The sequence below is a fragment of the Mucor mucedo genome (assembly GCF_025094135.1).
Source record: "Mucor mucedo strain NRRL 3635 chromosome Unknown EV154scaffold_47, whole genome shotgun sequence".
NCBI classification, from domain to species: domain Eukaryota; kingdom Fungi; phylum Mucoromycota; class Mucoromycetes; order Mucorales; family Mucoraceae; genus Mucor; species Mucor mucedo.
Window position 1 is genome coordinate 173,482 of NW_026252331.1, and position 14,843 is coordinate 188,324.

Sequence of the window (14,843 nt, forward strand, 5' to 3'; positions counted from 1 at the left end):
ATGGACTTAATGCACGGAAGACAAGAGAATATTTATTTATTTTATGCAAAGCCGCAAACACGATAGTCTCATGAACATCCGATTGTTTGCCGACCACCCCAAGACTAGTAAAAAGAATATCAATTAGACAGTGGTTTTAAGTATGTCTAGATAGAGCTCTTCGAATGTTTGGCACAAATTATGCGGACAAGGCGTGTCGATATGGCTATCTTTTAAATCAATACGTGTGCCAGACGTTACACGTTGTGATAAACTTTGGCAGCGTAGTTCTACTTCTGCTAGTTAATTTAGTTAATGTGATAGTGCCCTTAGCTAAATTGAATATTAAAATAACGCAAAGATAATTCTTTATTCTTCCAACCATTTACAGATAATCTTTACTCATCGCCATAAATGTTTGTTACTAAAAACTCGTCCGGTAAAATGAATTCGGGAGCGGGGTTTCCAAGTTTTGAACAAACAAAGGCTTCGAACTTGAAATTCTCCTTATCGGGTTTGAGACGCACATCAAAAAGGAGACGGGAATTAGGGAGTACAGTTGTCGGGTCATCTTCATCGCGTTTAATGTAAATTTCGAATTGATGCAATTTGTCAAAGTTTGTAAGATCAAGTTTAGTTCCATTTTTAGGTAAAATAGGATCATCAGAGGAGTAAATCGCTTCAATTCGATACAAAAATTAGTGAAAATGCTATAACACAAGTCTTAAATAAAGTACTTACTGACATAAACAATACACTCCTCTACAACATAAAATCTTTTTGAAATCCCATGCATTTGGTTATGCTCCGAAATTTTAGTACCTTTACTTATAAGAGATGTTATATCGTCGCGGGTTCTGATGGAGTCTTCATTTTCTGAGTTGGATGGATTACAGTAAGACTGATGATATAATTGGACTGGCTTGTTCTTATCAATATAAGCGTTTGTTGCTTCTATGTTGTATATAATATCTTTCATGTTTTTTTCTCCCTTCAATTTGATTTTCGATATCTTCTCCTCTATAAGCTTGTCGTTTAAATCCAGAGACCTGAACAGCATAAGACCTTCTAGAAATCCTCTCTGTAAAACTTTCAGGGTGGTTGCCATAGTAGGCTGCACCTAAAAGCGCTTCTATACCACTAGCTTCAGAAGAAGAGATGGTGCCTTGTTTAACATTCATAACCTCGGACAAATTCTTTATAATTATCTTTTCAAGAAAGGTGTATGTTTCTTTCTTCGCTTCTATAAGGGTACCCGATAAAAATATTTTGTCGATGTTGAATAGACGAAACACGTTACGTCGCATTCCATTACTTTTAATTGCTGCAGTTAACTCTCGAATAGCAGGCCAAAAAATGTGCTCCAGAACTTCGTATTTTGTGATAGATATTTGACAACCTGGTGATTTAGTCACTCCAATAATTTCAGCCTCATTACTATTGAAATCTAACTTGTTCTAAATAACGATGTTAATGCCCAACCTTATATGAAAATCCATTAAATTACTAACTTTTACGTATTCTAGAAAATTACTTGTAAGCTCCAAAATATAACCCGAGTCAGTCGTGTCATGGGATTTCTGGTCTTTACAACAGGCTGAATTAGATACAAATAAGTTCAAGTTTCTGACAAGCGTGGAAACGAAGTTAAATTTAAATGTGGCCGATCTCATACTTCGAACATTTCTAAAAATATCTGAAGTCGTTTCCCCAAACCCACTAGTTTCGTTTGCTGGTGCGCCATAATCAATAATCTTGGATGATTCATGCAGTGACAGATGACAGGTATCATGATATAAACTGATTTGAAGAAAATGATTGCTGTCAGCCTTCTTTCTAGTAAAAACCGTCTTTTCAAAATACATGGCTGCAGCATTTTATCGGCGGATGAGTAACAATCTCTTTACAGGATCTCCTTTGTTGATAATGCCTGCCATTTGAGCAATTAAACGCATTTCGGACTTGTGTTTGAAGAATGGATAACAGTTCTCCATGGTGATAACATATCTATACTTGCTCTTATCCGAAAGTTCTGGGTTTGTTTTTGCAATTACACTATGTACATGATTAGACACGAGTTCTAAAAACTCAGTCAGGTATGTCTTGAAAATCTCATTTACGGAAGACATAAGCTTGCTCGGTGTAATAAATAATGCTGGTTTGGAGTAGGTCGTTTGTTCAACTTGAGCTCCCCATAATGCTTTTCCGTTCAGATTTTTTTTTGCAATGGGAATAACAAAGCTTTTCTTTTTTGAACCTGGCCTATATGCATGTGTTAAATTCCTATTGAAACTTTGTACAAATTATTTACCAATCCGTTATTTCTGTCATATCATCACTATCGTGTCTCAAATCTCGATAGGAGCATGCTGCTCCATCGTATCCGATATCTACAAATAAATCACAAGATGTCAGTCGTATACCTACACTCAACGTTTATGCCCATATTACCCAAGCAGACAAGGGTGTTATACTGAGAAGTGCTGTCATCTTCGTATTTAGATATTACAACAGATGATTTAGGATTTTTTCTGCTTTCGTTGATGCCATAGATCAAGGCGCCTCGCATTGCTGCTGTATCGCCTCTATCATCCTTGATCAAATTCCCAACGGATACTTCGCTGTCAGCAGGAAACTCATTTAGAATGCGCTTGTACAGATATGGTGATCCACCAAATCCCCCTACCATATAAGTGTGTGTTATATTTCCATTAGCCTTCTTTATTTGTCTTCTGAGAAGGTCGATTGTGTTATCGATAACCTCATCAAAAACATGTTCTCGCATATATTTGTAACTAAGTTTAATTTCACATTGATAATCATCCTCCTCGACTGTTACACCTTTGTCTGTAAGAACTACACCGTCAGGGCCTCTTCGTAATTTCATTCTATCCAATATTCTACCTAAGGTAATTATAAAAATCGTGTCTACAAATATATATAAAAATACGTAAACACATTTCTATATAGTAGTATCGACAATATTACCATCCCCAAAGTTGTCGTGCTCCACATAATGTTCGTCATGCCCATCATCAAAACCACAATCACAGTACTCTTGAGAGAAATTTGTTTCATGAGAACTGTCGATGTCCCAGTCGCTATCCCAGTCGGAATCATTGTAGTACATTTCTCGTAATTTACGACAGCAATCAGGGAGAAAGTCCTTTCTAGCTTCTCCAAATTTTTTCTGATCAAAGATTATTAGAAATTGAAAATGTAAAGAGGTTGTAAAATTACCTTATCTACAAGAAAATTGTTTGTCAGAGGTGCAATAAGTGACTCAAGCGTTTGTCTTTCCAACTTGTTATTTTCCCAATTTTCTTTATCTGCACCAAAACAAATGTCCAAAAGAATCTCCTCCATTTTCAGATCTAGATATGTTGATCCGCCATATACGCTAAATTCTGTAGTAAGCTGACATCTACCAAGACTATCAGCGTTATTTTGGTCACCATTCTCGGTTGATTCAAATACAGCAATACTGACAGTTGAACCACCAGTGTCACAAACTATGTATTTTGGAATTTCCTGCACAATGCCTTTTCTATACTCGTCAACTTTTATCTTTTGGATGTCTGGTTTTTAACTCACAATATAAAGAAGTGGCTAAAGATTCGTTGATTATCAATAAGCGCTTTTCGTAATCGTCCTTGGAAATCAGTCCTGCTTCAATAGCGATTATTCTCATCAACTCTCTTTGAATGTCATTCCACTGTCCTGGGACAGTGATGACAAAACGAACTTTTTTTTTCACCATTTCCATACTGTCTACGTTTGCAGTTTTATAATTTGAATTTCGCATGGCGTTTAGGGTGCTATCAAAAGTCTCCCTTAAATAATCTATCGTAGCCCTCATATTTAAAAGCTGCTCTATACTTGTAGTCCCGGTTGGAAGAAAGGCTCCTGTTTGTGAATTAGATGTTGGAAGGTTATATTTGAATCTTTCTACAATTTGCTGGTCATCCGTCAATTGACCAGATTGTATGAAGTTAAATGCAGACATCCCCCAGTGGAGAAGGTGGAAATTTCGATCGTACACATTGATAGTTGGTGTTTTGTATTGCAAATCTTTTTGTTTTGGCCTAAGTTAAATGTTAAAGAGAAGCAGATAACAGTTGTTTTCTATGTACCAATTAGTGACGTGAATAATGCTTGGGTATGGCTGCTCTCTTAATTCTTTTGGGGAAAGATTTCCGGTAAGGGCGTAACAGGTCCCTGAAAAGCTATTGCCGAAATCTTTAAATAATTTGTATCAGACGAATTTTTTTTCTTCTTTTTAAAAAGTAGACTTTTATTACCGAGACTGACAATATGATTATAGTTGCTGTACTGAAAATCCATTTTTAAATGACAAAAAGGTTATGGTGCAAAAGACATGACTTTCTTTTTGCCCCGGAGCGGTACTTAAACAGGACGTGCATGTGACCAATGAGGCAAGATTTTTTTTGCATGAAAGCCCTCCCCCCTTTTTTTTTCTTCCGCACTGTTTTCAACAGTTTGTCTTTGGTAATGCTAGGAGGGTAAATTAGCAATAGTTTTAACAGGAGAAGGCGCATAATTAACCATAAAAATAGACCGAAAAGATGGAAAAAATAAGAAGTGGTGCAACTTCAATCGTATCAATTTCTCGTTCCGATTGTTTTTTCTCAACGGACCTTAGCAAAATCTTTAATTTTCGTTCAGAAAAATAAAAACTTTAAGCCTACTGCTGGTGGTGAAAAAACTACTATTTTGCGCTTATGTAACCGAAAAACGGATTCTAAGCGCCACTGCTGGGGATGCTCTTAGATTTAGCCGTAACGTAAAAAGACTTGCAGTTTTCTCTAGGTCATTAAAGTCGTCGCAAAGGGTAATTGATGGGGATGTTTCTATACTTACTATATGCTGTAAACTATAAAAATACTATAAGAAGTAGAAGACAAAGGCGGGAAACATCCATATGTGTTAATACAGGCACAAGTGGATAAAGATTTGACATGTATCTAAAATATGAGTCAATTGTTCAGACTGCAGTAGCTCGGTCATCTTCATTTCAAACTTGCGTGATTTTTTTTTTCATTTTAAACGAGAGGAATCAAATAATTGCTAGGTTTTCTTAAACCAATGATGTTAGTCAAATTTTGCTATCAGTCTTTAAAAAATCATGGATGCTTATTTTAAATAAGTGAAACGGATTCAATTTACGATAAGATATACACAGCAGGGGTACTAATCTTAAGCAGATTTTTACCATTTTTTTTTTATTGTATACATATTTATTATTATTATTATAGATGCCAATTATGATAAATTGTCTAGTAGCGCTTAGTGAAATCGAGAACAAGTTCTTTAGGGCCGATAAGATCCATGCCTGCAATGATCATACCATCCTTATGAATAGAGTCCTTGGGTAAACAGAATTCGTATTTTCTCACCATCATGGCCAAAACCACACGTTGCTCGGTCATAGTCATGTTCAAACCAATACATTGACGTTGGCCACTACCGAATGGGAACCAAGCATTGGTTGTACGCTTAGTGGGGTCCTCAATATCGGGGTTGAAACGCTCAGGGTCAAATTTGTAAGGCTCCTCCCAGATTCTTTCATCATGTTGGACACCAATAACGTCAGTGATAATAATTGTACCCTTAGGAATGGAAAATCCGCCAAGTTCAGTGTCCTCAGCAGCAATACGGGGGTGACCCCACACGGCAGGACCCATAATACGGAGAGTCTATTGAGAAGATTAGCATCTTATACGGATAGTGAGAGTTTCACAATTTACCTCTTTGATCACCATGTTTAAATAGGTCATAGTTTTTGTTTGTTCAACGGTAGGAATAACATCTTCGGGAGCATCACCCAAGAATTCAATGACTTCCTCACGAAGTTTTTGTTGAATGTCCTGTCAAAACAAAATGAATCAGTATAAATTATTTTGATCGTCACTTTAATGAAAAAACTCACTTTATGGGTAGCAAGATAATACATAGCAGATGCCATAGCGTTTGCAGTGGTATCATGTCCAGCAAAGACAAAAGTCAAAAGATCATTCTAATTTGATGAAAAAAAAAATCAATGTGAGTAACAAGACAACTTATAAAAGGAAGGTTATCCTACCATCATTTCAGCATTTGTTAAAACACCACCTTCGCCTTCCTCAGCCTCAATCATTAATGTACAGAGATCCTTTTCATTTTCACCCAAAGAACTAGCACCACCTTTAGCAATCATCTCACGCTTATCGACAATAATTTGAGTAATCTTTCCTAAAAAGACTTCCAAAATCTTATGAAGGTGCATACGAGAGGGAAACATCCATCGGAGTGTGGTATCAAAGATGGGGAACAAAAAGAAAAATGGATCGAAAGCTCCCTTGGATAAAGCAGTATAATAACCAACCCATTCACTGTTCTTGTCACCAATTGCGTTGGCATTGTAGCCTGATAATTTTTTTAAAAAAAAAGTACATCAGCGCCAAGTTCCCTCTTTCTCTCACACACTTTTTTTTTCGAATTGGTTGTGTAACTTACCAAATCCAGCAGCAGTAATGGCATCAAAACTAAATCTTTCAACATAGCCAGAAATGTTGATGGTTCCGTTTTCTTTCTCGATTTCACCGAATACTTGTTGAACTAAACTTCCAAAGAGGTTGACGGGCATAGCACGATAAAAAGCAGGATGAGCAGCCTTTTTTAATTTTATAGAATCATATTGTGTCAATATCTACACTTTTTTTTTTGAATCGACATCTTACCTTCTTGTGAACCTTCCAACTCTCGCCAATTGTGGTGACAATACTAGGACTACGAATCATAGCACTTAATAAAGTGTTGGGCTCACCAATAGAGTTTGGTGCCTTGGGGAAAATTTCTAAAGCGAAAAAAGGTAAATATCAAGACGGATCCTAATAAATTTAGTGATTATTACCTGCTTTAGAATAGACATATCTGATATCGGCAGGGTCAGCGACATAAACGGACCAACCACAACGATTGGGTCTCTAAGTCAAAGTGTTAATCATCATGCGACCTGTCATCTTTTTTTTAAAAAAAAATCCTATAAATTACCACATATACACCGTTTGCTTTAGCAATCAAAGGAGCATACATGTGCTTAAGCTGATAATGAGCATCATCACCTCGAAGGACGGATGCCATATAAGTAAAAATGTTGACTCTAGGAATAGCGCGAATACCGGCGGGAGGCAAAGAAATCTTTCTGTAAAGGCTATAAAGCAAAGTAGCGGCAATAGCAGAACCGATACAAGCCAACTTTTTCTTGTCGTTCTTGACGGTGCTCAGGTTGGGTAAGACATAAAGTTCATACAAATTCAAGATATGAGTGCTTGTCATTTGAAGCATATCTTGCACCTTTGCGACACTCATTATTGTAATAAATTTAAAGTGGGGGAAGATTTGTCAAGTGGAAAAACAGAAGAGGGGTGTAAAACAAAGTTTGTAATTTATACTTTTTTACAATCACATTTCAGGGGTTGTCAAGCGTGTTACTGTGCTTCCTCGTACAGATTTCTGGCATTTGAAGGCGGAAAATGGAAAGTCAGCCAATTAGATTTGAACCTTAATTTTTGTAACATTTGTCGCACCTGAAGCTATCCGAGTTGGTTCCACACACGTCTCTCAAAATGTGATAAATGCTCTCAGAATCTCACATTTCTTCCTTAAAACAATTCATTTTGTTTTCAGTTTTCTTCAAGCTAACATATATTAAATTTATCTTGTATTCTTTGAAGACAAGGATAAACTAACTAATCAAACCAAAACAAGGAGCCAAGGACTGAATGTACGGCGTTGTCATAGGTGGGCCTTATCACATTATTAAATTCTGTTTCACCAACACAAGGATTTGTTTGTCATACTTGTGTTAAGCTGAGTTGATTATTTAGTTGACCATATTTTGCAAAAGTGTCGAAAAATATAAAGAAAATTTAAAAAAAAATTATTTATATTGCTGTAGATTTGGACTGTATCATACCTATTGACTAAAAATTATATGTTACATTTTGCTTGGTGGCATATTTATGTTGACAGTCTGGGACAAGTACATAGTTCCGTAAAACAAAGTTTAACGTTTCAATGTCCGTAATTATCTGTGCTCTACCACATGGTGGTGGGCCTTCCCCATATATTTATAGATATATAAATTGGAGTTTACGATTAGCCTTATTTGATGAGCTTTGGATAGCTAGTAGTTGTAAGATATAAATGTACATGACTGGCGACAAAAAGTGCCCTAATGAGACATGAAAAGTTTTAATAATCCCGCTAATGTGCGGGACTATCTCTTTTAAAACATCATAACAACAGGGTTGAGGAAACGTTCTACAGACTGTCAGTCATATCTTACAACAAAATAATATGACCAATAGATAAACAAACGTACCGAAAACGAAAGCGTTGATTTTTTGAGACACTTTCTACAGCTTAATCTCTTCATAGGGAACTTATTTTTAGTTTATAAAATCAATTATTTATCCCAAAATTGAAGACGTATAATATGTAAACTCGACCTTTATTGTACAGTGATATGTGAATAGTAATTCTCTGTTGTATCACACCAATAATACATGCGGCTAATTTATACTTGGTATTCCAAGATACAATGATTCAATCGGTCGATATCTTAGCAAACAAACTACAAAATGATAATGACTTGCCCTTGCTACGACTACTTGACAAATAGATAAATAAAAAGCGTTTGTGTGTTAGTGAACTCTCTATTCATCACAACTTTAATACCAGATATGCATGTATAATGTTATTGCCTTTTTATTCTTACACTCCCCCTCCCTTCTAAGAGCGGTATCTTGTAACTAATGAATTTAACTGTAAATAACGAAATTATACATACAACTTGTGTCTAAAATTGAATTTGGATCCAATGAGACAACCGCCTGAATGTGGACAGATAAGGTAAGACGGGTATAAACTAACACACAGCAACACTCTCGTCGTCGGTATTAAAAAGGAAGGAAAAGTATATATTACAACCGTGTCGCTCCAGCTAGTTAACTTTTTCTAAACTTATAGGGCGATCGCTTCTTTTTTTCATAAAATCATGCTAAACTATTGATATTTTTTACTCTTCAAACGCTGATAGATAACTATGAAATTCAAAATGCTTGGGTATAAGCCCGAGGATATCTGGAGACGTTTTTATTACAAGTAAGAGCACTCGTTTTTATTATGAAGAAGGCCAAGGCAGAATGGTTGATGAGGAAGGAAATGATGCTATAAATTGCGTTGAGGAGATTACCTCTTTCCATTTAAAAACTTCAAAGCAAGACATCATCAAACTATAATACAATTAATATGGGTAAACCATCTACTTCACATGAAATACGAGACATTTACAATAGAAGACAGACACAAAATATTTAAATATCATTGAGCTATACCGATACCAAACGCATAAAATAGATAAATTTCACTGGTTGTCATATCCAAAGATCATTATAAGTGATACCAGGAATACCAGCGAGGATAATCACAATGCAGCTTTCACAATATTATTGGGATGGGTCTTTTTGCTCATTGACCAGCATTTTGACCTTGAGTATATCAACTTTTTGGGAATTGAGTTATGGTACATTCCAATCAGTTATTAATGCCAAAACAGACTATCCATACTATCGCGGTTTACTGCCTAATCTTATAAACACAAAGTTAATAGCGTCAAGAAAAATTGGAGTACACGTCCTTGTTATAGGAAGTCAAAGAGGCTCTTAATAAAAAGCAGAATCCAAATGAGTAAAGAAGCACTCAAGGAAGCTTTCAAAGTATTTGGTGAATTTTAAGGATTCGAAAACTTGTCCAAAGAAAAAATTAGGCTTCATTTCTAATCAGAACTAGGTACAAACATGCAGTAACTTATGCTGCTGATTGATTAAGACGAAGGATTAAAGCCCGGCAGACAATGAGGTGAGCTTATCTGTTCCTTTTATTTTTTTACCATGTTTATGAGCATATACTAATCAATCACTTAATTAGAATAGCTCATTTCAAAGACAATGTTAATTGATAGGATGAACCTACAAGACGAGATAATTGTACCTGTTTGTTTTTATGCAGAAAAGGTGTGACTGAAGAAAAAAAGGTAAATAAGAATTATGTAATATGGAATGATTTAACTGGCTAACAATGTAAGGATTTCACACACTACACACACCGGATGAATGGTTTTTCTAATACCAAATAGAGCGAGAATTGGCCGTTTTTTTAATAGAGTTCCCCCCCCAATATACCCCCAATGTGAATTGGAACACTTCTAGCGAATCTCGTATATGTCATTGAAACTATTTTTCACGTGATAATGCTTATATATATAATTTCCCCACTTTTTTTTTTTTTTTTTAATTTATTCACTTTTATTCTCTTTTAAAAAATTATGGCTCCTGCTGTCGAAACTACAACAATTTTCAAGGATAACATCTTTGCAGGCAAAGTTTTATTCTGCTCTGGCGGTGGTAGTGGTATCTGCCGTGGTATGACTGAGGCTGTGGTTCGCCATGGTGCCAAAGCTGTCATCTTTTCCAGAAGGTAACATCGTCATCTCCTTACCTTTAATTTTTTTTTTAAAATGCTAATTTTAATTATAGTAAGGATAAGTTGGAGAAAGCAGCTAAGGAAATGAGTCTTAAGACCGGTGGTGAAGTCTTGTAAGTTCCCTTTTAATTTTTTATGATGATATACAACCATTTTTTATTTATGCGTCTACCCAAAATTTAAGCGCTGTTGCTGGTGACGTTCGTAACCCTGCTGACGTTGAGAACGCCATCAAGATTACAGTAGAGAAATTCGGTCGTCTTGATTTCTTGATCAATGGTGCCGCCGGTAACTTTTTGTCTTCCTTTGATCACTTATCCTACAATGCGTTCAAGACTGTAATTGAGATTGATTTGCTCGGTACTTTCAATTTGACCAAGGCCGCTGTGGAACATTTGAAGGCTTCCAAGGGTGCCGTCATTAACGTCACAGCTACCTTGCATTATACAGGTACTCCCTTCCAACAGCATGCTGGTGCTGCCAAAGCAGCTGTCGATGTAAGTTTTTTTTTTATTGTGTATGTGTGGATAGATGGGTCTTAATTATTTCCATATGTAGGCTTTGACAAAGCATTGGGCTGTAGAGTTGGGTCCTCATGGTATTCGTAAGTAAACAAGGCATATATATCGTTTCCCAGTCTAGATGCTAATTTTTTTTTATGTGTAGGCGTCAATGGTAAGAATGCTAAAGATATTCAAAAAGGTATTGATTGGGATGACTAATTAAATTTTTATGTGTGTGTATAAAAAGGTATCGCTCCTGGACCTATTGTAAGTGGATAAATAAGGAATAAAGGTCTATAGAGGAAAGACTAAATAAACACAATCTAGGCTTCTACTGTCGGTATGGAAAAACTTGGTCCTGCTTTTGATGTCACTGGTGTTCCTATTCAAGTAAGTTATTGCAAAGGATTTGTGTGTGTGCTAGAGAGAGAGAATTAATTTTTTTTTTCTAAAAAAAATTAGCGTATGGGAGAAGTTCAAGATATCGCACAAAGCACCGTCTTCCTTTTCTCGGAAGGCGCTAGTTACATCTCCGGAGCTATTTTGGTTGTGGATGGAGCTGCTTGGATGAACCCTAGTTACCTTAACTATCCCGAACTTGTTTTATCCCCTCCCGACTTTAAACTTTAAAATATCATAAAAAGATTATTTTATTTATTTATACTACATCTTGTCCTTGATATAATTCAGCCATTGGAAATAACTAGTGGTAGCATTAATGGATTTGTGAATACTGGGACTACACCCTTGCGGTGGCTGTTGACGATCTTCCAACATGTGTGTCAAGAACCAATGACGTAACATGACATCCCCTTCTTCTTTCACCACATACAGGGAAGGATAGAAATTACTGTGCCGTGACTCTGTACGTAATTTGGAAATGATTCGATGCACGCGTTCCGAGAACGCATTTTGAAGTTCGGGTAAAGAAGCGACTTGACCAGAGCGTACGTCTTGTACACGTGACACGTTGAGTAAATCTTCACAGAGTTGTGGTACTGCTTCTCGTCCTATCCAGATCAGGATACGATGACCGTTTTCAACAAGGTAGCATCCATGACGGTCTAATCGTTCACTAGAGAGGTTTAATTGGGGAGGCATTATACAGTGGTTGTTTCTATCTAACGTTCCAGCCTTAAATGTTTTGCTTAGTCTTTGGTTAACATTATATCTATAAAAAAAACTTACTTGGACTGGCATGTTGTGAAGTGAATAGAGATTTGGGTAAACATAACGCGGCCATAAACTCAACGGTAAAGTTCGTAGTAACAGTCCTGACTGGTTCGACATATTTAGTGGCACTACACCCGTATCATTAAACGCTTCCTATAAAAAGTATGTGTTGTTTGTCAATATTTAACCGTTTCGAGTTTCATGCAGTACACTGCTTACGCTTTTGATCAGGGCAAGTGTCATGGCGGGTAATAAAGAGAGCGATCGACATAGGTTTAATTGAATGTTCTTGGAAGGTGTAACACCAATGATTTCTTTACTGTAGGCACTGCATACAGCCACCGTCTTTTGGATCAAGTATTCCTTTCCATCTCTTACTTTGAACGTCACTGCTTTATCGATAGCTAAAAAAATGATTTTTTCCCGTACGTGTTAAACTATAAAATACTGATAAAAGAAACAAAGAAAGAGTTTACCTTGGTAGGCAAGGGAACGTGCGCAGGCGATTTGATCGGCTGCGTAAAACACATCTGTAATTTTTCGTGTGATGGGAATACATGTAGTCATGACACGAATACAACGTTCTCCAAAGCTTGTGGTAAACAGCATGCATGTTTGAATGTAGGCTAAATCCCCCTGTAATTCACGTTCGATAGCTAAATCCACACAGTAACTGGCATCGCGTGGGACATTGGGTAAAACAAAGATATCGGGTTCCTGGAAAGAGAAGTTGCCATGGTAGGACTTACAGATGAGACCGGGAGAGCAACGGGTACGAAGAATAGCTTCTAACCCGATTTCTTCTTTGACCAGCTTCTTGATTTCAAAGAAGAGTTTTTCTCGGTCACCTTTATTGTGTGCGTTGAATCCCGGGTAGTAATGTGTTTGACCACCTGTAAATCTCGGCACCACATCTATACATGTAGTGTAAATAACATAATAAGTGTGTAACACTAGATGGACTTACTGAGGGTGGCAAGATCAATGTTTTGACTACCAAAGACAAACATATCGGTACACACATGATATTTTGCACATTCTTCGGAAAAGGATCGATAGAAATCACTTTTGGGTTCCAGCAAGAGATTATCCCCCAACCCATGACCTTTTTTGGTAGGTGCTGTCAGTGCCCCGATGCCCATGTTGGGTAAACTTGCTTGAAAGCAAACAATTTTTCCACCCGTTGGAGTCTATTGATGTGTTAGTATATGAAGATATCAAATAGCACAAGAAAAAGAAGCTTACCAGGAGTTGACGTGCGGCTTTGAGTGCAGGTCCGAGACAATTGTTGTTCCGTGTGGTAGCATAAGTATGTGGGTTCACTGTAAACATAGTCTTTAAACGATCCAAAAGATCCAAGACAACAGATCTTGCCTCATTTAAATTGACCACTAAATCATGATGCGCGCGGGGTAAATACACATCGTCAATTTCAGACATCACGATTAGCTCGGGTTCCTTATTTCTCAAGGCATAGAATCCAATCGCATGATTGACCGTGATAAATGCAATGCGCGTTCTTCCTTCAGCGTTGGGTAAGCGATCGAGGGAACCCATCAAGGCCTCTGCAAGCACTTCAATCATACCGGTCTGCACAGCTTCTAAACTGGTATCAATCACAAAGACATAGACTGGAGGTTGAGGAGGTCTTGACATAAATTCGGGTGTTGCTACATAGTCTACACATCCGTAATTCAATTCAGATCGACTCCAACGGTCTGATTTTTGTTGTGTCACATGGTCCCAATCATATGCTGGGGGTACTGTATACATTTTTACAGTGAGTTTTTTTATCTCTCTATTTGTTTTATTAGAAATAATAGCTTACCATTGTTGTCGCTGTAGGTACAAATATTACACTTCCATTTAAGTCCACCCTCGATGAATTGAATGAATGGATTGATGAATGATTTGCATCTTGTGCAACGGCTGACAACGCCAGTTGTGATTAAAGGTACTTCTACCTAATTTAAAAAATAAACAAATAAGCAACCGTGTGTAAAAATGTGTGTGTGTGTGTGTGTTGATTGGGTATTACATTCTCTAGCTGGTTTCGTGGGTAAGGCTCCAACATGATGGAGAGAGGTAGTTTGGACCTTTTTAAGAGATAGGCGGAAGAAGGTAAACTATTCAAGGTACATCTCTGAAACATGGCATCGCATTGGCTATATAGGGACGATGTGACGGAGGCCTAAAATTTTAAATAAAAAAGAGTGAGCGTGTTTGTTGTTTATAAAAAATGTCAATATTTACGCTTGCAGGAATTGAGGGTGTGGGTATGGGCTGATTAAAATCATGGACAGGAGGAGCTGTACCTATCAAGGGAACATCATACTTGAAAGGTTGATCCAGGGCCATGGTGGAAAAAGTATTTTCCAGTGGTTGTTGTCGTTGGTGTTGATGTGGGTTGTGCAAGATAGAGACCGAATTCACCAAAGTGGGAGATAATCTCTTGTTTGCCAGGTCCGGGTATAGCCTCTTGGCCTTTTTATTATTGCATAACTGCATGTAAATGTCATCTCCTGTGTCTTGAACAATAGTTTATTTTTCAGTCTTTTTTTTTTATTTTTACATACAAGAAAAAAGCTTACCCATTTGTTACGAGCCCAAAAAAAAAATAGAGTATTTTCTTAAAGAAAT

The 14,843-nt window shown here is 36.9% G+C and overlaps 5 protein-coding genes across 5 annotated transcripts; 1 reads left to right on the forward strand and 4 right to left on the reverse strand.

Annotated features, from left to right (window-relative positions):
• Positions 1 to 777: 777 nt before the first annotated feature.
• EV154DRAFT_231745 (uncharacterized protein) lies at positions 778 to 2,112 on the reverse strand. The gene is made up of 2 exons (XM_051594504.1): positions 1,491 to 2,112; positions 778 to 1,436 (listed from the first exon to the last, which is right to left on the reverse strand). The coding sequence occupies exons 1-2, from the start codon at positions 1,842 to 1,844 to the stop codon at positions 912 to 914; spliced, it is 879 nt and encodes a 292-aa protein (XP_051457491.1). The 5' UTR covers positions 1,845 to 2,112; the 3' UTR covers positions 778 to 911.
• Positions 2,113 to 2,380: 268 nt separating this feature from the next.
• On the reverse strand, positions 2,381 to 4,063 carry EV154DRAFT_421012 (uncharacterized protein; the record flags this gene model as incomplete). Its single annotated transcript, XM_051595988.1, is given in 4 exon segments — positions 2,381 to 2,806; positions 2,968 to 3,153; positions 3,379 to 3,521; positions 3,541 to 4,063. Coding segments are annotated over 4 exon segments (1,278 nt in total), but the record flags the coding sequence as incomplete, so codon positions are not given.
• A 1,213-nt stretch (positions 4,064 to 5,276) lies between these two features.
• EV154DRAFT_420964 (cytochrome P450) lies at positions 5,277 to 7,317 on the reverse strand (the record flags this gene model as incomplete). Its single annotated transcript, XM_051595982.1, has 8 exons — positions 5,277 to 5,696; positions 5,748 to 5,867; positions 5,930 to 6,016; positions 6,083 to 6,405; positions 6,496 to 6,652; positions 6,720 to 6,835; positions 6,893 to 6,965; positions 7,033 to 7,317. 8 exons carry the CDS (start codon positions 7,315 to 7,317, stop codon positions 5,277 to 5,279), a joined length of 1,581 nt encoding a protein of 526 aa, XP_051457493.1.
• Positions 7,318 to 10,354: 3,037 nt separating this feature from the next.
• EV154DRAFT_464723 (2,4-dienoyl-CoA reductase) lies at positions 10,355 to 11,710 on the forward strand. Its single transcript, XM_051597675.1, has 8 exons — positions 10,355 to 10,521; positions 10,581 to 10,640; positions 10,712 to 11,024; positions 11,086 to 11,131; positions 11,194 to 11,202; positions 11,278 to 11,297; positions 11,358 to 11,420; positions 11,493 to 11,710. Exons 1-8 carry the CDS (start codon positions 10,370 to 10,372, stop codon positions 11,658 to 11,660), a joined length of 831 nt encoding a protein of 276 aa, XP_051457494.1. The 5' UTR covers positions 10,355 to 10,369; the 3' UTR covers positions 11,661 to 11,710.
• Positions 11,694 to 14,711, reverse strand: EV154DRAFT_563728 (Sec23/Sec24 trunk domain-containing protein; the record flags this gene model as incomplete). Its single annotated transcript, XM_051605801.1, has 9 exons — positions 11,694 to 12,164; positions 12,219 to 12,356; positions 12,423 to 12,607; positions 12,680 to 13,117; positions 13,171 to 13,393; positions 13,449 to 13,966; positions 14,032 to 14,167; positions 14,242 to 14,394; positions 14,457 to 14,711. 9 exons carry the CDS (start codon positions 14,709 to 14,711, stop codon positions 11,694 to 11,696), a joined length of 2,517 nt encoding a protein of 838 aa, XP_051457495.1.
• Positions 14,712 to 14,843: the final 132 nt, after the last annotated feature.

What these genes read in the sequence shown, in the direction of transcription:
- EV154DRAFT_464723 (XM_051597675.1), top strand. Translation starts at nt 10,370, where the DNA reads ATGGCTCCTGCTGTCGAAACTACAACAATTTTCAAGGATAACATCTTT. An exon ending in AAGACCGGTGGTGAAGTCTT is followed by an intron (nt 10,641 to 10,711) that starts GTAAGTTCCCTT and finishes CCAAAATTTAAG; the next exon opens with CGCTGTTGCTGGTGACGTTC. An exon ending in CTGCCAAAGCAGCTGTCGAT is followed by an intron (nt 11,025 to 11,085) that starts GTAAGTTTTTTT and finishes TTCCATATGTAG; the next exon opens with GCTTTGACAAAGCATTGGGC.
- EV154DRAFT_231745 (XM_051594504.1), bottom strand. Translation starts at nt 1,844, where the DNA reads ATGTATTTTGAAAAGACGGTTTTTACTAGAAAGAAGGCTGACAGCAAT. An exon ending in ATTTTCTAGAATACGTAAAA is followed by an intron (nt 1,437 to 1,490) that starts GTTAGTAATTTA and finishes ATCGTTATTTAG; the next exon opens with AACAAGTTAGATTTCAATAG.